At 43.2% G+C, this 22,418-nt stretch overlaps 1 protein-coding gene across 1 annotated transcript in view; it reads left to right on the top strand.

The window, feature by feature from the left end:
- Positions 1–22,418, top strand: part of COL4A4 (collagen type IV alpha 4 chain) — a 131,033-nt gene that overhangs the window by 76,645 nt on the left and 31,970 nt on the right. Inside the window, exons 22-33 of the mRNA XM_065880183.1 lie at positions 1,471–1,543; positions 2,492–2,598; positions 5,514–5,697; positions 7,454–7,522; positions 9,700–9,807; positions 10,403–10,621; positions 12,480–12,641; positions 13,684–13,854; positions 14,920–15,063; positions 17,406–17,513; positions 18,882–19,063; positions 19,918–19,981. Coding sequence (XP_065736255.1) covers positions 1,471–1,543; positions 2,492–2,598; positions 5,514–5,697; positions 7,454–7,522; positions 9,700–9,807; positions 10,403–10,621; positions 12,480–12,641; positions 13,684–13,854; positions 14,920–15,063; positions 17,406–17,513; positions 18,882–19,063; positions 19,918–19,981 — 1,591 coding nt within the window. The remainder of the gene's footprint in view (positions 1–1,470; positions 1,544–2,491; positions 2,599–5,513; positions 5,698–7,453; positions 7,523–9,699; positions 9,808–10,402; positions 10,622–12,479; positions 12,642–13,683; positions 13,855–14,919; positions 15,064–17,405; positions 17,514–18,881; positions 19,064–19,917; positions 19,982–22,418) is intronic.

Here is a 22,418-nt window from a genome sequence, read left to right as displayed (position 1 = left end):
GCCGGGGAGTGGGAGGGGTACGGAGTGCGGGGCGGGCCTGCGGCGGCAGAGGCCAGCGTGATGTTGCACCAGCCTGAGGCGCGCCGTGCGTTCTCCCGGGGAAGTTGTCTCTGGATCCCGGGACCCCGGCAGTGGCGGGCTGCACAGGCTCCTGGGAGGGGAGGTGTGGAGAGTGACCTGTGCTCGCATGCAGGCCTCTTGGTGGCGGCAGCAGCAGCCTTAGCGTCTCATGCCCGTCTCTGGGGTCCGTGCTGTTAGCCGCGGCTCGCGCCCGTCTCTGGAGCTCATTTAGGTGGTGCTCTGAATGGGAGTATTGAGTAGTGTGTGGAGCTGTATTTTTTCTGTACATTAAATGGCTCCCAATCATTTTGTCCACTTTAGTTTTGATACCTGTTGTATACATTTTAGGCTTTTTCTTTGCTCTTACTGTTTGATGCTGCCATTGTCCTTTCTCTGCTTGTACCTCTATCCCCCTTTGTACTTCACTGCTCATGAACTAATAGAGGCCAGTTAAAAAGATAATTAAGCTTGCTTGACCATGCTGTTAAGATTGTGTGAAAAAAAGACAAAGTGGCATCTGTGTAAGCAAAGCAAGTGGTCTGCTCAGTCATTTTTACCTCCTTCCAAATTCTTGTCTATGTTTCTTGATCATTGAGGTCAGCAGATAAGTGACCTGAAGCTAGGTACAGTGCTTATAACTGCATTTACTGTAATGCTTGGTCATTCTCATACACCAAATATAGGATTACACATTTTTGACATGTCTTACTGTTTAATACTATGTGACACAAAACTGTGACTGAAATAGTCCAGGCTGAGGGCAGTGCTGAAGTTAAAAGATGATGAGCCCATTGGCCAAAATTAGTTGTTTACTTGCCATACAGAGGAAATACACTGATTACAGAAAGATTCCTTCTCTTGCTCGTTAATGTCCTACACTATCACAGTGTTTTTCATCACATTCATTCCTAAACCTCTGTGTTCTGCTCTAGTGCCAGCTGCAGTGGTTAACCTCTCCCCTCCTTTCCTCCCAATTCTACATGTCAACACTCAAGATAGTTAACTTTTTTAATTGTAAATTATTTTGAGATAACTTTTTATGTTATGACTCACGAGGAGTTGCGCAATCATACCCAGAGGTCTCATGTACACTTCACCTGGCTTCCCCCAATGAATACCTTACAGAACCGCAGTACATTGCCCAAACCAAGAAACTGACAGTGATACGTTTCTGTTGACTCAGGCACGGTGGTGACTCAGATTCCACCAGCTTTCACATGCAGTTCAAGAACCTCAGTTTTGTAAGGCAGGACCCCCCCTTGGAAGGTGGGGAAGAGAATGACACCAACAGTACCAAACTAGAATCTAGAACAGGTGATTTAGAAGGAAAGAAGAGAGAGGTTAGATGTATACAAATAACTTTTGACCCATCACAGTTAAACTGATTTTTTCCTCGTATTTTTTACCAAGGGAAAACCTGGTACCTCAGGACCACCTGGCAGCAAAGGAGAGAAAGGTGACCTGGTTGTATCAAGAGTGAAAGGTGAGCATAATCAATCACTTAGCTCCCTGCCATTTTATGAATGATGTATGAACCATTCTCTTGCATTAATTTCTCCTGTGACTGCAGATGAATTCTATAATAAGATTTGGGACTGTTGAGATTGCTTAAAAAAAATACTCCCTGCCCTTCAGCGTCATGTGAATGTTGAACCTAAATCCTGTGCTCAAATCCTCATTGTTGTGAGTTGGGTTTGAAACAAGACCTCCTTTGATTTGCCTAGCATTTATTCGCTGCATTATAGTATCCTGTATTAATCAAGAATATTTTGCTTGTAAGCGACAAAAACCCAGCTTGAAGTAGTGTTTTTAGAGAAGTAATTTATTGACTTAAACAAAATTTGAAAGGTTAGGTGTATGGTTTGCACTGGGACGACTGCATGAGAAGGCTGTCTCGGCATCTTGCATCTTTCTTTGCACCACCTGCATTTTCACCCTGTCTGGTTTTCTCTGGGCTATGGGTACCTGCCCCCAGGTAGCTCCAAGTTCTTACAGCCAGAGGTGAAAGAGAGCTCTACCTCTTTCTGCTCCAGTTAGAATAAAAAAGGTCCAGGAAGGACTGGATTAGCCTGGGGCATGGGCCCAAGCATGGACCGTTCCCCCACTCTCTATGGCCAGGGGATGGCTTGCCGTGTTTGGTGTCACACAAGCAGAGGAAGATGCTGTAGGGATTGGCACCTCCACACACAACCTCCTCGTCAGAACGGGAAAAGAAACATTTCCCAAATAAGAGATTCAATGCGTTTGGCAATTGTCAATCTCCCCTTTGACTTTTGCATGATGGTCTTCGTGTGACTTTAGTCAACTGAGACACTCAGAGGAACCTCTACCAGCCCAGGGTCATGGTCATTGCCTTTATCTTTAGTCCTTTGTTTCCTTCTACTTATTCCATTGCTGAGAAGGGCTTGACTCTTTCGGCCTTTGTTACCAGGGCACAAAGGAGAAAGAGGTCCTGATGGGCCCCCAGGATTTCCAGGGCAGCAGGGACAACACGGTCAAGATGGATATCCTGGAGAAAAAGGGGACCCAGGACCGCTGGTGTGTATAATTCTTCTCCCGCTATAGAGTTTCACTCTCTTACATGGTCACAAAGCATCTGTTTTCCCCTTCTCAGTTTAAAAAAGCTGAACAGTAACGTGTCAACGTGCTGTAAATCAGAGTCACATTTGATTCCCTGCCACAAAAAGATGGCTGTTACAAAAGGTATGGCTTATTGCAGATGGTCTAAAATCCGAGTGCAGTTCATCATAGCAAGAGTTTCTGTCTCTAGTCTTTATATTATTCTCGTGGTGCTTATTTCCTTACGGGGCCCTTGTCTCTACAGAGCCCCCACTGGTTTCAGGTCTGTTCAGTTGACTCTGTAGCGTGGAGGATAGCACACAGGTCCTGATAATTACCTTCAGTTCTGTTCTCTGATGAAGAAGCACATGAGGGGAAGTGGCAAGCAAGAAAGGATGAACTAGTGCAGATCCACTGGATAGACATATTGGCTGATGGAAGGTCCCACTGATAAATGATAATTCTGCATTTTTCAAACATGTTTTGGGTGGAGACCACGTGTAGCTGATGAAGTTCATAAGAAAAGACTGTGAGACATAATCAGGAACTTAAAATATCTTGGCACGTGAGGTAGTTTTGAATGCTTGCAATGCCACACAAACTGAGCTAGATGTTTTACTCGTAACTGTTGTCTTCTGAGGAACAATTATCTTTGAGACTTTACAGTAAGGAGATGGAGGCTTAGGGTACGTTGCTCAAGGTCAACAGTCTGTCAAGTAGGCTAAGCAGGAGGGAGAACCCAGTCTTTCTTATTTCAAGTACATGCTGTTTCCACCAGATCATGCAGTCTGCCACTGAGAGTGTTGTAAAAAGGAAGGACCATGTTCTGATTTTATAGGACTCCTATCTGATAAAATACATGTGAATAAGAGACGGCAGTTTGGAAGTTGGGTTAGATGATATTTATAGCTTTCTGGCCTTTCAGCGGATATTGAGTATATAAATAATCTTCTCTGCTTTAGATTTGGTAATCCCTGTTTCATTCATTCTTCCACTTAAGAAACTACAGTGGTCCCCCCCTCATCCACAGGGGACACGGTGCAAGACCCCAAGTGGATGCCTGAAACCGTGGATAGTACCCGACCCCATACATACCTATGATAAAGTTTAATTTATAAATTAGGCACTGTGAGAGATTAACAACTAATAATAAAATAAAACGATTATAACAATATACTGTAATACAATTTATGTGAATGTAGTGTCTCTGTCTCTCTCAAAATATCCTGTTGTACAAATTTAATGCCTTTCCATCTTAACTAAGCACTTAGCAAGCACTGTGCCATGACTTCTGCAGGTTGCGGTGTGACAGCAAAACTGGCACAAATTTCATTTTCCTTCTTCACAATCTCCTGGATATAAAAGTCATTCTTACCATAGATCGTAGCACCCTCAGCTTACGATTCTTCTTTCTTTCCTTATTAAATCGAGAACTTGCACCTTTTCACTTAGAGGAAGCGCTTTACAACTTCTCTTTGGCAAGAATCTGAATTATCAGCGCCACTACTCTTGTGCTCTGGGGCTCTTATTAAGTAAAATAAGGGTGACTTGCACACAAGCACTGCGATACCACTGCAGTCAATGTGATAACCAGACGCTACTAAGTGACCGACTGAAGGATATGCTGGAGAAAGGGTTGATTCACGTCCCTAGTGAGATGGAGCAAGACGGCTTCATCATGCTACTCAGAACGGAGCGCAGTTTAAAACTTGTGAATTGTTTATGTCTGGAATTTTCCATTTAATATTTTCAGACCGTGCCTAACTGAAACCTTGGACAGTGAAACCGTGAATAAGCAGGGGACTGCTGTATTTAGAAACCGACGTCACTGAGTGATAAGTGTCATCATGTACTAACCTAACTGTGAAAAACCGAAGTGTATTTACAGATCAGATTGGGAGAGGAATTTCTATACCACCCGCTAGGGATGGGGGAATCTCTCTAGAGTTTCAGACTGAGTCTGAAACAATTCAGACTCATAGACCACATTTGGGACCAGGCCGCTCAGAAGGCGAGAAGGCGTGACCCTCAGCTTGCCTTGCAGGGCAGTGTCAGGCGTTCCTCCTACACAGGAGTCCTTGCAGCTTTTCATTCAGTTGGGGTGAAGGCAATGAGATTCTCATATGCAGAAGTGTGAGCAGCCTGGACTTGAAAGCCTGCTTCTCCACGGGAGTGTTATCTCCACCACAGAGCTAGCTTGCGGGGACCCCACAAGGAACTTGCCAGTTACAGGAGCCACCTCTTAAGGAAGCCCTGACAAAGGCTCCACACAGGTCTTTATAGTTCTTCCAGACCACATGCAAGTTTTGCAGCCAGGGATTAATTTTACCATAAGCAATGTGGTCTAGTAACGCAGTTGACATCCATTTTATGCAGATTCCTGAAGAGCAGAACTAGACCCTTAACCAAAGGTCACATTCTTATGCAGGAGGAGAAAGGATTTGTCAGCCCTTGGCCCACAGAGGTGGGGGGCGATAAAGTCCCTCCCTGTGTCTTACAATAATGCAGAAAAAAACGTTTCTAATAGATAAGAATTTATTTAGTTTGTAAGCCCACTACTTCCCTTAATTTATGCATTTCTATATTTTATTGTATTTGCTGTCACAGAGTGGTTCTAAATAAAATTTCTTTTTCTGTATTTAAGACATAACGCATATAATTTTCTGTTTTTGAGTCATAAAACACACATCAAGAGCATATATATGTCTGTAGATATGTATGTAAAACATTAAGAAGAATCTTAGTTAATCATTTAAAATTGCATTTGCTGTTAAGTAACTTCTGGAATTAACTGGCTTTCTGCTTGCATTTTTGTAGCCTACAGTGACAATGATTGCTTTGAGTTCATGGCCTTTCAAAGGTTGGTGATTGACTCTTGATGCAAATGTTCTCAGGGAGATCATGAAGATGCAGCCCCAGGTGATAAAGGGCCTCCTGGACCACCAGGCCCCCCGGGCAGAGCAGGACCTAGGGGGCCTCCGGGACTGGGATTTCCTGGTCCACCAGGAGAGAGAGGGCAACCAGGAGCTCCAGGCTGCCCAGGCAAGAGGGGCCCTGATGGCTGGAAGGGTCAGAAAGGTAATTTTGAATGTTTTTGTGGCAGAATGTCAAGTGAAATCATGGAAACTAAAGTAAGCCTCTCTTCTGGGCAAAGTTATTACAGTCATGGTAGAACCTCTAAAATAAAATTCCCACAGTTCACTGTTCAAACCTTGAATGTTGTCCAACAAATAAAAGCATTACAGCACAATCAATACTTAAAACAAATCTTTAAGATGCTAAGATGTCGTTGCTGTTTTATTGGTTTGGCAAATTGCCTTTCATTCATTTCTCAGTATCAGTGTGGACAATCTGACTTAAAATTACATACATGTATATATTCAAAATCTCTCTTTTTTTGTACTATCTTTTGAGATTATGCATTTTATTTGAATAAAACCACTAATATTTCATTTTAAAAATACAGCATTGTCCATGAAAACCCATTTGTAGGCATTCTAGGGAGAAAAAAAGGAGGGATTTTGAATATATTTGACAATTATTTGGATTTCAAACAATAAAGTGACTTGTAGTTTTATAGCTGAAAACTTTTAAAAAGTTTGGAAAAAGATTGATTTAAGATTTTTTCTTTTGTAATATGTGCATATGACTTGAGTTACATAGGTACTTGTGAAATTTTATAATATAATAATATGTTTGGTTCTTGCTTTGACAACATAGAAAGACGAATACCTTGGAATTTGATATGGTTTAAGATCATGGTCTGGAACCATCAAAATATAACATTATTTTTATTCATATGGTACATTTTTTATTTAAGAGCTTATGGTGTAATACATTATGAGATGAAATTTCTGTTATAAAAGGGAAACATTCCATTTTAAAGGAGAAGAAAACTCAGAGCACAACTTTGAAATTTTATTTTCTTTACCAAGTGAAATGAAGGATGACAAAACCACATTGCAAAGTCATTAGAAAAACAAGAGCCAGTATATATATATTTTTTAATAGATTTATTTATTTATTTTTGGCTGCGTTTTGTCTTCATTGCTGCACGCGGGCTTTCTCTAGTTGCAGTGAGCGGGGGCTGCTCTTCGTTGCGGTGCGCAGGCTTCTCATTGTGGTAGCTTCTCTTGTTGCGGAGCACGGGCTTTAGGCGTGTAGTTGTGGCACATGGGCTCAGTAGTTGTGGCTCGCAGGCTCCAGAGCACAGGCTCAGTAGTTGTGGCACAGGGGCTTAGTTACTCCACAGCATGTGGGATCTTCCCCAACCAGGGCTCAGGCCCGTATCCCCTGCATTGGCAGACGGATTCCCAACCACTGGGCCACCAGGGAAGCCCCCAGAGACAATATATTTGAAGCACCTGACCCATGGCAGGCCCTCAGTAAACAGAAGCTGTTATTAGTATCTCTCCCAGTCTCTTCATTTGCACAATTCCCCCACATCCAAGCTAGGAGTCAAATCTTGGGAACTCAGTGTTGGATGCTTGCTGCTATTTCATGATTTATCGAAGCTTCTGATTCCATTGTATTAGACATCCATGGGTCTATACATCCATTATTTTTTGTAGGTTATTAAACTGATATTTCTTGGAATCAATATTTTTCTTATTCCCCTTCTGTCTATTACTGTCTGATAGTTGAAGTTCAGATTTCAGGACAGATCTTCTAGAAATTCAAAATAAACGCAGTTCAAGTGACCTAATGAGACTCAAGAGTCTTCTTTTCCTTTGAATTCCACGGTGTGAAGAAGTATCTTGATCGAGTTGTCATTGAGATTCACATTGCATTGGACTATCAATTATGTGAATGCCAATTTTTTTTTTCATTCCAGGTGATACAATTCCTTGTAACGTAACCTACCCTGGGAGGCCAGGCCCGCCAGGTTTTGATGGACCTCCAGGTACGATCAAGGAGAAGTTACTGTCATACACATTCCCAACTAAAAGAACTGGCAAGACAGATAAACCAATAGCAAATCCTCAGGAACTATCTAGGATATTTCTACCCTGATTATAAAGTTTTGAGGGACTATGGGGAAACACTATTTGTAGCCATTCCTCTTGGGTCCCCAGTCCACCAAACCCACTCTGAATAATATTTCTGTGCAACAAGATTTACTTTGATTTGATCACATATCAGCAAAAATGATTGCCTTTTGAGCATTTTAAAACTATATCTTCTTTCTTTACTTGTGCCCCGAGAGTGAAAATTGATTACTTGCTTACTGATGATAAGTTTTACTCTATTCTGCTTTCCAAGAGACCCAAATATCTGACCAGAAACATTCTGAAAAATGCCCATGCATCTACACCCCTGATTACACTTTCATACAACCACTGCACTTGACTCAGTCACGTATTTATAGCTGAATTAAACCCTAGATCTATATAAGGATTTTGTCTAATTCTTTTTTATTTATTTAGAGTTCACTTAAATTGACCTGTTAAGTACTAGCATGGCCACTAAAGGTCACCTTTCTTGTTCTACGTAACTATCAATACAAAAAGTGTTTAAGCATTGAATGATGAATGACTCTCCGTTGCCCTCTATAACCACTAGCTTTCACAATAGTGTTGTATTACAACCTCCAAATTGCAGTGGGCTTTAACAAATAATATTTATTTTCTCTCTATGGGTCTGTCGTTGGCTGGAGTTCAGCTGATCTAAGATGGTCTCTATCGGCTTCATGCCTGGTCCTGGGTCAGGTCAGGTCTGCAACGGGCATCTCATTGTGAGGCCAGGGTGTGCTCTGCTCCTGTGGTTGCTGAAATGCCAGAGGGTGGGGCCCAGCTTCACTTGCGCTGTTCACACCTCTCATTACTTCATGGTGTTACTATCCTATTGGCCAAAGCAAGTCACATGGCCAAGCCCCGGGTCAAAGTGTAGGAAATACGGGCCACCCACCACAAGGCAGTGGCAAGGGTGTGGAAATATAATTCTGTATCAGTGGAGTGAAGAATGGTTGGTTGACTGATTGTACGTTCATCTTCACATTTGCTGGTACCTTGTCATGGGTGGATAAAAAGCACACATGGTCACTTTCAGCAGGGAAGTGAACACTCAAAGTTTCAGCTAGCAGTTGCATCTCCTTTGAAGTTCGTGATTTATAAGTTATTTTAGCCTAGAGAACTCCCTGTAGGAAAACACAGAAGGTTTTAAAAAAAATCTCAATTCCTTTTGCAGGTGCTTTTTTTTGTTGTTGTTGTTGTTTGTTTTTTGTTTTTTTGCGGTACGCGGGCCTCTCACTGTTGCGACCTCTCCCGTTGCGGAGCACAGGCTCTGGACGCGCAGGCTCAGCGGCCATGGCTCACGGGCCCAGCCGCTCCGCGGCATGTGGGATCTTCCCGGACTGGGGCACGAACCCGCGTCCCCTGCATCGGCAGGTGGACTCTCAACCACTGTGCCACCTGGGAAGCCCAAATGTGCTTGTTATTTGTTTATTTATTTTTTTTGCGGTACATGGTCCTCTCACTGCTGTGGCCTCTCCCGTTGCGGAGCACAGGCTCAGCGGCCATGGCTCACGGGCCCAGCCGCTCCGCGGCACATGGGGTCTCCCCGGACCGGGGCACGAACCCGCATCCCCTGCATCAACAGGCGGACTCTCAACCACTGCGCCACCAGGGAAGCCCTTGCAGGTGCTTTTTGCCCGTACTTCATTTAAGGGCAAATGCAGTAAGATGCAGGGAAATAGACTTGGTCTTTATTCTGGTGCTTTCTCCATCAAGCCACACTCTGGCCACCACCTCTGTCCTCTTACAAGGAAGGCTATCCTCACATATTTGTGTTTGAGACTCAGCATGGTGAGGTATCAAAAGATTCATCTGAATGGTGGTGTACGTCCCAAAGGCTTTCAGAAAGAATTCTTTACAGTATGGCTTCTGAGAAAGTACTTTAACACAATCTCTATGAAAAGCTTATTTGGAGCACAAGACACATAAAAACCAGGCTAGGCACCACCTATACTTCCATAAAGTAGAAATACCCTAAGAAAGACTTAACATAGATTTTATTTTAAAAATCATCTTATTTTGTCCTCATTTGATTTTATTGTGTCTGTGTTTTGTTGTTTTTGTTTAGGTCCAAAGGGATTTCCAGGTCGTCGGGGAGCTCCTGGGTTGAGGTGTCTGGATGGGGAAAAGGGTCAACGTGGCAAACCAGGAATCTCAGAAATACCTGGTCCACCTGGTAAATAAGGGCTTTTCATTTAGGAATGTCTCATGATCTTAGTCAGCAAATGGCCCAGGGATCCCGAGATGGTGGGGGAATGGTTTTTCTTGATAGAGTAAGCTCTTAGTCAGCAAATGGCCCAGGGATCCCGAGATGGTGGGGGAATGGTTTTTCTTGATAGAGTAAGCTCTTAGCTATGTTTCGATAACTTCTAGGTTATGATACTTTTGTGATGTCTCAGGGCTCCTTAAACCTGGAGCATGAGTTATCGGCTATTATATTATGTTGTAGGAACTGCTCAGTCTAGACAGACTGTTTTGCCGGTAAGTGAAAGCAATTAGGGAAACGTCATTGGCTTATAGGAAACACGGAAGTTACAATTCATTTTCTGACAAAAGATGGCAAAAAACAATATTGCCTCTTAAGTTACTCTTAATTTTAGTAGGTATCCCTGTATTTTAAAACAATGTGTTTTTATCAAAGTACTAGTCTTATATGTGTGTTGGTTCTATATCTGTACATAGATTTTATTTTAAAAATCATCTTATTTTGTCCTCATTTGATTTAAACAATTTAAACAATTAAACAATTTAAACAATTTTTTGTTCAATAGGTTTTCATGGTGATATGGGAGATCCAGGTTTTGGAGGTGAAAAGGGGTCCTCCCCTGTCGGGCCCCCAGGCTCTCCAGGTTCACCTGGAGTGAATGGTCAGAAAGGACCTCCAGGAGACTCTGCTGTTGGCTACCCAGGACCCCCAGGAAAGAGGGGTCTTTTAGGAGTACCAGGGTCAAAAGGACTCAGAGGTGATCCCGGACGACCGGGGGCTGCAGGTATGAGGGCTTTGCTCTTCCTGTGGTCCATAAAGCCAGCTCGGTGCTGGAACAGGTTCCTGAAGAGTGTCTAGACTATCTTGCCTTAAAAATCTAGAATGTAAAATTTTCAGTCAAGCATCTTCCTGCATACATGGGCAGTGGTTACATTTCTAATAACCTGCATCCACAGCGTTGCCTTTGCATTTTATTGGTTGTTTTCAAACCCAGCTCACCGTGGCTCAGTCTGTTCAGTTTGATTCAGCAGCTACCAGACATCTGCCTGCTTTGGACTCCAGGACAGTATGTTAGCTCCAAGGGGCAGGGACTGGGTGATCCGCCCACTGCCATTGCCAGGCTGAAGGAGGGCAGGACAGGCTGTCAGAGAAGAGCAGCTCCGTGGGGCAAAGCAGGGTAGGCTGGCATTCAAAGGAAAGCTCTGGGGGAGAGCTAGGCACGAGCTGAGTCCTGGCAGACGCTGTGTTCTTTGGACAGGTGAAAGGATAGAGGGACTTTCATTCCAGCAGGGGTAGCAGGCAGGGCAGTGAAACTTAAGATGGGGAGATGGCCCTGGCCCTGATTCACATCCTTTTCTGAAATCGCTATGGATTCTTCAGGATCCCCAGCAGAGGTTTTCAGATTTTAATGTACTTAAAAATACCACGCCCCCCAAAAAACAGGGGTAGAGGTGGGGGTCATTAACACCACCATCTTCTGGGCCCCAGTCTAGGAAATTGTGATTCATTACATCAGAACTGGGTGGAGCCCAGCAGTCCAGTCTGGATTTCAACCCCTGGGGGATGGTGACGGAAAGTGGACCCCAGATACAAACAGTGTTCTGGTTCTTTTCTAATGATGGATGGGCCAGTGTTTATTAGGTACCCATGATAGTACAATAGTACAGGGAAAATGGAAGGCGGGGAAATAAGCCACATTCTTTGTCCTCAGAGAGCTTATCCAATAGTTTGTAAGTCAGAAGCATTCATATACGAAAACCCATTTAATTGGAACGTAACAAGATAATACATTATGTGAGTCAATGAAAATAATTTTGTCCCAGTAATCCCACTATCTCAATTGTGAAATGTATTTAAGAGAAGAATTCAACAGGAGGTGGTTAGTACGAAAATACTGTTGTAGTATTATTCACAGTAGAGGAACAATTGCAAACAGTAAAGAGAGCTAAGTAATACGTACATACACATACTCACACACCACACTCAAAGGAATACTATTCAGCTATTAACAATTAAAATTATATTTGCAAAGATTACAATAAAATGGAAAACATTTGCATATTAACATGCAATATGAAATAACCCAACAATTGAAAGTGCACTGGGATTACTATTTTAAAAATGCAAACATATGAACCGAAATACAATGAAAACATCAAAGGATAAAATAGATTTTTAGGTTAGGGTGTGGAATTATGGAAGACTTTCTTCCCCTGAAGATCATGACGCTATCTTTCCAATAAATACAAACTTTGAGAGTTGGAATGATGAAGTCGTTTATGGAATGCAAACTCAGACAGTACAGACGGGGCGTGCAAGCATTGTGGTGGTTTGGTGTAAAGCCTGCCGCAATGTTAGAGGTTAATGGAAATCAGGAAGAACTGCATGGATTTTTAATTTGCATAAGCAACTTCTACATTGTCTGCATAACCTTATCAAGTCATTCTCTTAGCAATGCATGGTTTTACCGTGTACTTGGAGCTATCATCTATGATAAGAAAATCCATTCAGAGGCTTAGCTCATTGGAGCCCAGAGCCGGGATCAAAATGTTTACCTCCAGTATTGATATACATGAATACTACTGTAGGCCGTCTATGTAGTGTTATGCCCTCAATGTCACAGATGAACTGTGTCATTTCAGGGCCAGCTGGCATGCCCGGATTCCCGGGTCTCAAAGGTCCCAAAGGGAGAGAGGGAAGTGCTGGGTTTCCAGGGATCCCAGGTCCACCCGGCCATTCCTGTGAAAGAGGCGCTCCAGGGAGACCTGGGCCACCAGGGCTCCCTGGAGCTCCAGGAAGTCCAGGTAAGTGTCGGCAAGTGTCAAGAACTGTGACAGGTGTGGGGTTTACCCTACTTACAGAGGAATAAGCTCACCTGTTGCTCTTTTACGGCTGCTGGCAGAAGCAAGATTCTTGGGTCAGAAACAAAGGATTTGATTATTTACGGCACCGCAAGTAGCAGGAGTTTCATGTTGGTTTGTGTCATTTCCTTGTGTCACCCAAGTGTCTCTGGGGTGATATAAGAGGGGCTAGTGGATGCCGCACACATGGTGGGTTGCAGTTTCTGAGCCTGGGATACAACAGCTATACATTAACCTGCAAGACAGCTTGCTTTGCTTACTGGGGGAGGCACTATATCTGTCAGGCTGCTCGCTGCCAACACAACCTTGAGAAATAGCTGGAGTGAGGATGGGTCAGGACCCTCTGTTCTTGGAATACCCAGCAAGACATCAGAGACCCATGAGAAAGTGTCTCTCAACACAAGGTGCTGGGGGGCTGTTTCCAATATGATCTTTATTTCACCATCCAGATTGTCACCTGTTATTTAAATTCTGCTGTGCTTATCCAAATCCAAGAATACACCCTCTCAAAGGATCAAAACGAGATTGGAGCAAACCCTGCCACTACAGCTTTGTTTTTAATCACCAGTAATTCTAGATGACGTTGTTGATTCCTATAATTCTCTCATTACAAATGAACAGCTTGACCAAAATTCACTTGGCTGTAGCTTTAAGAAGCACCTGGAATGTTTTCTTCTATTAGTTCCCACCCTCTCCCCACCTAAGAGTAAATATAAATTCTTTACCCTTATCCATTTTCCATTTTAAAAGACTTTATAATGCATCTCAACTGGGAAATATTTATTCAAGTAATCTGCCTTTCTTTTTATAGCGGCCAGAAAAATACATACTTAGACTGATGGAGAGTCGCTACTGTGATTTTAGCTGATAATTATTGTTTACTTGGCCACAGATACACAATTTAAGCTACCATGGATTTTTTTCCTGCCCTGTGTGAAGCCAGTTCTCAGTCTTCCTACACTGTTGTCACTGCGGTTTGTCACAGGTGCCCCAGGTTGGAAAGGACAACAAGGGGACACGGGGCCTCCTGGACCCGCTGGAATGAAGGGCCTCCCCGGAGTCCCAGGACGGCCAGGGGCAGATGGACCCCCAGGGCCCCCGGGAGTCCCAGGCCCCAGTGGGGATGATGCGCTACCTGGTCTTCCAGGCCCAAAGGGTGGGTATTGCTTTTCCATTATTCCCCCCCCACCCCGCCATTTTATAAACCTGAAATCCACTGCCAGGTGAAGACAATTACAGGTGACCATACTGTGGAGTTTACTGGTATATTATCTTGACTTTGTCCTTTCCTGTGTGACTTCTCCCTTCTTCTTGTCTTCTGTATTGTAATTTCCAGGGGCAGAGTGTTCTGGTTTAGGTAAATGGGAGTGTTGGGGGGAGGGGTTAGGTCCACAGAACCTACACACACTTCTGCCCGGAGGACTGGGTGGTACTGATGGAGGGGGGAGGTCAGGGCTGATGTGCTTCCACTTTGGATGGGCCCCTCCCTCCACCCTCCCTCCCTCCACCCTCCCTCCCTCCCTCCCTACCCCCCTCCCTCCCTCCCTACCCCCCTCCCTCCCTCCCTCCCTACCCCCCTCCCTCCCTCCCCAATATCCAGTTCTCTATTTTTTTTTTTAGGCACTACCTGTGTGCCAAGGCCCAGACCAACATCTTTGAACTTCTGCTTCTTTCTTTTTAAAATTTATTTATTTTATTTATTTATTTTTGGCTGCATTGGGTCCCCATTGCTGCATGCGGGCCCTCCCTAGTTGCGGAGAGTGGGGACTGCCTTTCATTGTGGTGTGCAGGCTTCTCATTGCGGTGGCTTCCCACTGCGGAGCACAGGCTCCAGAGCGCAGGCTCAGCAGCTGTGGCTCACGGGCCCAGCCGCTCCGCAGCATGTGGGATCCTCCCGGACCAGGGCTCGAACCCGTGTCCCCTGCATCGTCAGGCGGACTCTCAACCACTGCGCCACCAGGGAAGCCCAGTTCTCTTAAAGCTTTGTGGGATCTGGACTCAGAAGCATAAAGGCCTGCAGTTCAGATCTGTGGGGGGGAAAACTGAGGCTTGGATGGGACAGACTGTCTCTTACAGGCGAGAGGCTGGTAGTGACTGTTCCCTTCAGCACAAGCTCAGAGTTAGGGGGAGTTCGCGCCTCCACGTGGACGGCAAAGAACGCAGATCTAGGAACCGTACTAGCCTATAAAACTTTTCCCTAAAAATTCATGTTACTCCTCAGGACCCCAGGGGCTACCCGGCTTCCTGGGTTTTCCGGGAGAGAGAGGAAAACCTGGCCCGGACGGACACCCTGGCAGAAAGGGAGAACACGGAGAACAGGGTTGGCCCGGCTCCCTGGGAGAGCAAGGAGTGAAAGGTGACAAAGGTAAACGCAGCTAATGGCACAGCGATGCAGCATAGATCGTTTTTAGTGTTTGACCAGAACCTATAAGTATGATCCCTGAAAAAATAAAATGGAACTATCCTGCAGCTTGGATTCTGCTGCCTTTTGAATCTATGGTGTTTGTTTTAGGATTTAAACAAAATGTATTTTCCTTTCCTCCCAATCTTATCCCATATAACTATGGCAAATGAATTGCTCTATTAATAGAAAAAAAATTAACAAGGGCTTTGACTTATAGCTTTTGGGTTTCAGAAAACCTTCTCACCTTTTGGGAAGGGGGTGCAGGCAGGACTCCTGGTCCCCAAACCCTCCTTCAATTTTTCTAAATGAAAAAAACAGTTTTTTTGCTAAGGTCATACGGTCTCTGTCGAACTTACACAGCTCAGCATTTGTAGCACAAAAGCAGCCTGAGACAACACGTAAACAAACAAACATAGCTGTGTTCTGGTAACATTTTATTTATGGGCACTGAAACTTGAACTTCACTTAATTTCACATGTCATAAAGTATTATTCTTATTTTGAGTCCCCTCCCCCAATGATTTAAAAGCGTGAAAGTCATTCACAGCTCATGGATTGTATAAAAACTGGCAGCAGGTGGGATTTGGCCTGTGGGCTGTAGTCTGCTGACCGCTGAACTAGATGAGTCCGCTTTCATCTGGGCCGTGAATTGCATCTCTCCCAAGCTTCATTTAAAGAAAAGTTTCCGTTACTATTTTAAAAAAAAGTTTCAAGACCACTGGTGTCAATGTTCTGTGCCCATCCCTGTTAAATATTTACTTTGATCTCTTAGCCATGAGGCTGTGGTGAGTGAAGGTAAGATTTCATTTCTAGTGTTAAGAATGAATGCTTCACAATTTCTAGAAACAAGGTTTTTGTCTTTAAAGCCCTTTGGGAAAGTAGCCTCCTATTTAATTCAAATTATTTTTAGTTGATTGATCCTACTATTATTTTTTGTTTTACTAGCCTGTAAATTATTTATGTAGAATCAAGGAATCAGAGTCATTCTCTGTTAGCTTAGATAAGTGATGTTTGCTGTGCTATTGTGTTCTATATAATTATCCCACTAAAAATATTTAAAATTGGGTTAATGCCAGTGATGTTCTGGTAAGCTGGCTCTCTAAAATAAAGTTTTTTAAAAATGCCCTGATTACTACACTACAGTTTGCTGATTACCAGGGTGTAAATACTCCCACCATAAATACACTCAACATGACTGATTTTAAAACTACCGATGGTTTAACAGCCAGTTTACAAACTTCTTGACTTGTTAGTAAGTGGCTCTCATCAAGCTGAGATGAGCCCACTCCAGCCCACATCTACAACTGGATAGTGTTTGCAGAAATCAGGAGAAATATTGTATACCCTCCCTACCTCTTAGACTTCTCTATGTGGAGAACCAAGTTAAGTGTCTGTTCTTTTAATGTAAGGAAAATATTGGAGGCTGGTTAGGAAGGGGAAGATAAGGAACTGGAAAACATGAGATGGACAATTCAAAATTTACAGGATAAAGAGATGTAGTTTTAAAAAGTTTTATTGAAGTATAGTTGATTTATAATGTGTTCATTTCTGCTCTACAGCAAAAGCGACTCAGTTATACACAGATTCTTTTTCATATTCTTTTCCATTATGCTTTATCACAGGATATTGACTATAGTTCCCTGTGCTATATGGTAGAACCCCGCTGTTTATCCATTCTATATATATCAGTTTGCATCTGCTAATCCCAACCTCCCAGTCCTTGCCTCCCCCACTACTCTTTCCCCTTGGCAACTGCAAGTCTGTTCTCTATGTTTGTGAGTCTGTTTCTATTTCATAGATACGTTCATTTGTCTTGTATTTTAGAATCCACATATAAGTGATTATCACATGGTATTTTTCTTTCTCTTTCTGACTTACCTTGCTTTGTATGATCTCTAGGTCCATCCATATTGCTGCAAAATGGCGTTATTTCATTCTTTTTAATGGCTGAGTAATATTCCATTTTATATATGTAACAGAGATGTATTTTAGACCTGGAACTTTTCAAGCCTGTCTCTTTTTACTGAAGACTCTGAGACGAGTTTGGTTGTATTTAGCAAACATTCACTGAGCCCTCAGTGTACACCGGTCCCCTTTGCTGGACAAGTTGGGAAAGGAATGTAAAAGGCATGGCCCTTCCTTTAGGAAGTCAATCAACAATGTTGATACCGTGCAGTCTATGAACATAAATACAGTTTAGCAGGTTAAATGGGGATTTGCAAACTGGACGTGAGGAGCTGTAACAGCATAATCACGTGTGTGGTGCTTCCTTTTGTTTTGCTCTTACATAATTAATATCTAAAGGAGCAAGAGGACCCCCAGGACATGAAGGAGAAATGGATATTATTTCGAAAAAGGGGGAAACCGGGGAACCTGGACCTCCTGGAGATGGTGGATTCCCAGGAGAAGAAGGTAAATGCTTATGTTTTTTTAACCATATCAAATAAGTTGACTTCTTTACAGGTCATTCAAACAAGCATGCCTATTAGACAGCTTTCCAAAAAAAACTGTAATTCGGAGATTAGGAAAGGTCATTCTTTAGATAAAAATAAAAACATACACTAAAGAACCTCATGGTACTTTTCTTTCCATGCTAGAACTTAGCTGTAGTTCATATGTGTTTATAGATTTGGGTATTCCAAACTTGAATCAGTCCAGACAGATACATGAAATACTGGTACCAGGTTTAAAGTATTCCTGGTTTTGCTGGCTGATCTTAAAATGAGTAGCACAGTGACTGTCCAGATCGTTTCAATGGGTGCTACACAGCCTTCAGTGTGCATCCCTTGGGGCCCTTGTTAAAACACAGCTGCTCAGTCAGCAGGTGTGGGGCGGGTCTGCCTCTGACTTTCTAACAAGCCCCTCGCTGCCTGTGCTGCTGGTCCTCAGAAACACCCCAGAGCAAGGATTTTGACAACCACGTTTGTGTTTTCTTTTCCCAGTTTAGACTTAATTTGAATGGGACCTGGGTTCTTTTGTTGGCCCTCTCCTTAACGAGTTAGGGAACAAATGTTTTAAGTCCTCTGGTTAAGCCCTTCCTCATTTGTAAAATGAGCATGTTAAAATAAAGCAAGTGGGCTTCCCTGGTGGCGCAGTGGTTGAGGGTCCGCCTGCCGATGCAGGGGACGCGGGTTCGTGCCCCGGTCCGGGAAGATCCCACATGCCGCGGAGCGGCTGAGCCCGTGAGCCGTGGCCTCTGAGCCTGCGCATCCGGAGCCTGTGCTCTGCAACGGGAGAGGCCACAACAGTGAGGCCCGCGTACCGTAAAACAAAACAAAACGAAACAAATAAAGCAAGTGATGCTGCTCACTCCCCCCGGGGTAGTCTTGAGTCTCTTCACGGGCAGCTCCTTCTTTTGTTGTTGTTGTTGCGGTACGCAGGCCTCTCACTGCCGTGGCCTCTCCCGTTGTGGAGCACAGGCTCCGGATGCACAGGCTCAGTGGCCACGACTCACGGGCCCAGCCGCTCCGCGGCATGTGGGATCTTCCCGGACCGGGGCACGAACCCGTGTCCTCTGCATCAGCAGGCAGACTCTTAACCACTGCGCCACCAGGGAAGCCCTGGGCAGCTCCTTTTACAATGAGGTCACGGAAGCCAGAAACCCGTTGTGATGCAACTTAGGGCAGGAATTAGGACTCCCAGTTCCTGGGAGATGGCTTCGTCTCCTATAAGCAGGACCAAGACCCACAGCCTAACTATCACCTGTCACGATAGTTTAACTATCCCCTAAAGTTCAAGAGATTTCCTCCAAGAGGTCTGTAACACTTCTAACCCCATCAGGTGATAAAGGCCATCCTGGGATACAAGGGAAGAAAGGAGAGCCAGGAAGCTGTGGACCACCTGGATTTCACAGAGGGGAGCCTGGGAGGCAAGGGCAGCCAGGCCTTCCTGGACCCCCAGGCCCTCCAGGCTCACCTGGGCTGAGAGGGCTCATTGGCTTTCCGGGATTTCCAGGTGACCAGGTAAGCAACTGCTGTTTTGGAAGGAAAGAAATAATAATACCTTTCTGCTCTCGGGATGCCCGTAAGTCATCTTACTTTGCCAGTGTACATCACAGTCCTTCACTGGCTTTTAGAATGTAAGGAGTTGGTCAGGGGAAGAATGGAAACTTCTAGAAGGCCATGATGTAACTGTAATTCTGGCCAGTGCTTATGCCTGGTTCCGGTGACATAAATGATCAAGTCACTTACTCCACATTCTACCCCCAGCCTTGTTTAAACAGCTCCATAGAGACTTGCCTGAGGACTGTTGGTTTACCAGCACAAAGAGTCATCTGAAAAATGACCCAAATTCTGGTTACTAAGCTTTCCTATCCAATTGCAGACATCGTAGATTTTGCTGTAAATATACTTTATCTTTACAGTCATGAGCAACATACCCCTTGAGAACCCAGGAAGTACAAATGTAGTAGCCTACATCCTAATTTCTGGAAAATGTATAATATACTTTGCTACCCATCTTTTGGAATGAAATAGATTTTTCAAGTTTTGGGTATAAATTGTAACAGTTTGTTTCATATCAATTTGTTCATTCAAAACTTAAAGTTCAAGTGATGTGATGCAATTACTCTTTTGCAATCAAGTATTGAGATTTGGATGCCCCCTGTTGGTATCACTAATTCTGGAAGAGTTTCGTCAACTTTTCAAACCTAGATGCATGTAGTAGTATGCTTGCAATGCATTTCCAATTTTCTTTACCACTGCAAATTATAAAAACCAAGTTCTTTCTAGAAAATTATAAGTGGATCATGTCAAGCATGTGTCATTTGTATTTGAAATTCAATTACAATCTTATTTCTGTTTCATTAAACTATCAGGGTGAGCCAGGTTCTCCAGGGCCCCCTGGACTTTCAGGAATTGATGGTACAAGAGGACCTAAAGGTATGGTTTGGAGATACAGCAGCCATCCATCAAGCTCATAGTCCTGGGTGTTTGTAGCATTGTGAGCAAGTACCTCTGGCATGAAAAGTGAAGTATATCAAACAAACTGCAACATTCCAAGAGTTCTTTTTAGACTCTACTAGGTAGTCAGACAAGACCTAAATCATCTATATTTGTCATTCAGATCTAAGGGTGCCATACAGAAAACAGCATGCTTGCAGGTATAGCATAATTTCCTCCTTGGTGGGAGTACTCTCAGCTGTCCTAGTGACTGCAGCTCTATAAATGACAGCTCAGGTGCCAGGAGACAGATCCGCATTGGTGGTCCATGGCCCCGTGCCCCATAGGAGCCAGTATCTCTTTGAAGGACTCCATAGCTACAGCTTTTGGCGACCCAGTTACAAGAGTCACGGTACACAGAGAAGGCCAAAGCCGTGACTTCCCACCAAGTGCTAATAGTTCAGTTAAGAATTCCTGGGCCACACATAATTTACAGTTGAGTTATTTTTACCATAAGCCAAGGGTCAGCAAATGTGTTTTTCTCAAAGGGCCAGGTCATAAATATCTTCAGCTGTGTGGTCTCTGCTCTAACAGCTGTGCATGAAAGCACACACAGCATGAAAGCAGCCATAGACAATGTGCAAACAAAGGGCTGTAGCTGTGTTCCAATAAAACTTTCTTTGCAACAGGCTGCAGGCTGGATTTGGCCTCACAGGCCTTAGTTTAATTTGAGCCAAAGACAGTATTGCCTTGTAACACAACTTACATTCTGCCTTTATCAGGTTTCCAGAGAAATAGGAACAGGAAGTTAACCCAAGGTAAAAAATGTCCTCAGAGAAAGAGAGGTTTCGTTAACCCTTTATCCAGACAAACAAACAAATCCAGGGCATCTTAAATTGCAGCGTTTACGCAAAAGCTTTAATATTTTTACTATTTTTGTGTACCATTGGGTTAATATTTTTCTTTAAATCTACTTTAAAATGATTCACCTTTTTAACCTTAGCCTTAATCTCACTTTCTGTGAATTCACAGGCTTGTGGTACAGTTATATTTTATTTTAATACAGATTAAAATAAATAACTTTAAAATCAGAAACAGTAATTAGTGAACCACCTAAAAATCTTCTCCCTTACTACCAGTGAAACATGCTTTACGCTTTGAGAGACACTCCATAAATAACATGATAATTGCTGTAAGAAAAAAATGAACTGTGAACATGTATCTATTCAGAAAGAATAACTTAGATCTTCTCTTTAGAAATAGTTACAAATAGGGAAGTTTTCATATTTTATTTTGACATTTTATAGCTTCAGTCAGTGTTCAGAACTCAGTCCTCTTCTACTCATCTGTCCATTTATTATAGACCCTTTGCCTCTCTCAAAGAACAAACCTATTTCTTCTTGTTTCCTTCCTACTTGTATTTGGCCATGTTTGCAAGGAAACAAAATGCAGTGAAGGTACTTGGAGTAGAAGCTGTCTCGTGGAGCCCACAGATAAGATAGTTCTGCAGAACCATAGTCTGAAGGAACCTAGCCCTTGGGAAATCCATGGATTTTTCTCTTGTGACTTTTCTCCGTGGTCTGTTTTTTACTTACCTGCCTACCAGTTGGCTTTATCACTCTCTATTCAGTATCCTTTCTGGATGTGTTTGGATTGCACTTGATCATGCTGTATATTAGGACGTCGTGAAAATGCTTTTGATTTCTGCCTCAATAGGCAAGGGCCTCAAGTTCTTACTTTTTATTACAATTCCTAAAGGAAAGACTGGCCGACCTGGGATGGACCAGATTCATACCCTTCAAACAATTAACCACAATTATGAGTAGGGTCAGGTGGAAGAGAACCTACCACAGGTGTGGGTGGGACCCCTTAAAAGGGGTGTGTGTAGATGCTTTAAAACATGCCTAATTAGCTCTCTTCTTCTCTTGTGATCCCATCAATTTCTTGCCCTTCCCTACCATACCATTTTGAGTCCTCCATTTGTAGTTGGTTCCCAGCTATAATGTAAGTCCTTGTGTCTAGAAGGATGCAGCAGCAGTGTGGAACAGCTCTGTGGGACTGTAGGGGTCACTGCCTACAATGGCCTCCAAAGTGCCATCTCTTGTGAAGTCATCAGTAAGATGACTTGTGATTTCGGTTTTTTACAAGGACACCGAGTTGAGCTTCCTTGAAGAGAGCTTGAAATGTGATTGCAGCAGCTGAAACAGTGACAGTTTCTGCTTTCTGTTTCTAAAAAACAATATAAGGATACTCAATGCCAAGTAATTTCTTAAATAGATCCCTAAATTTGAAATTATTTTAGAAAATTTAAACTTATTAAGATCTATAGTTATGAAGTTATGACTGTTATGAACTATAAAATAGTGTGTGTGTGTGTGTTTAAATCACAGCTTGCATCTATGTTTCTATTTGTTCTTATGTAAGAAAAAAAAAAAAA

This window comes from Phocoena phocoena, chromosome 7 (genome assembly GCF_963924675.1).
Source record: "Phocoena phocoena chromosome 7, mPhoPho1.1, whole genome shotgun sequence".
Taxonomy (NCBI): domain Eukaryota; kingdom Metazoa; phylum Chordata; class Mammalia; order Artiodactyla; family Phocoenidae; genus Phocoena; species Phocoena phocoena.
The sequence above is the reverse complement of the archived record's forward strand: the minus strand, read 5'-3'. Positions and strand labels throughout refer to the sequence as shown.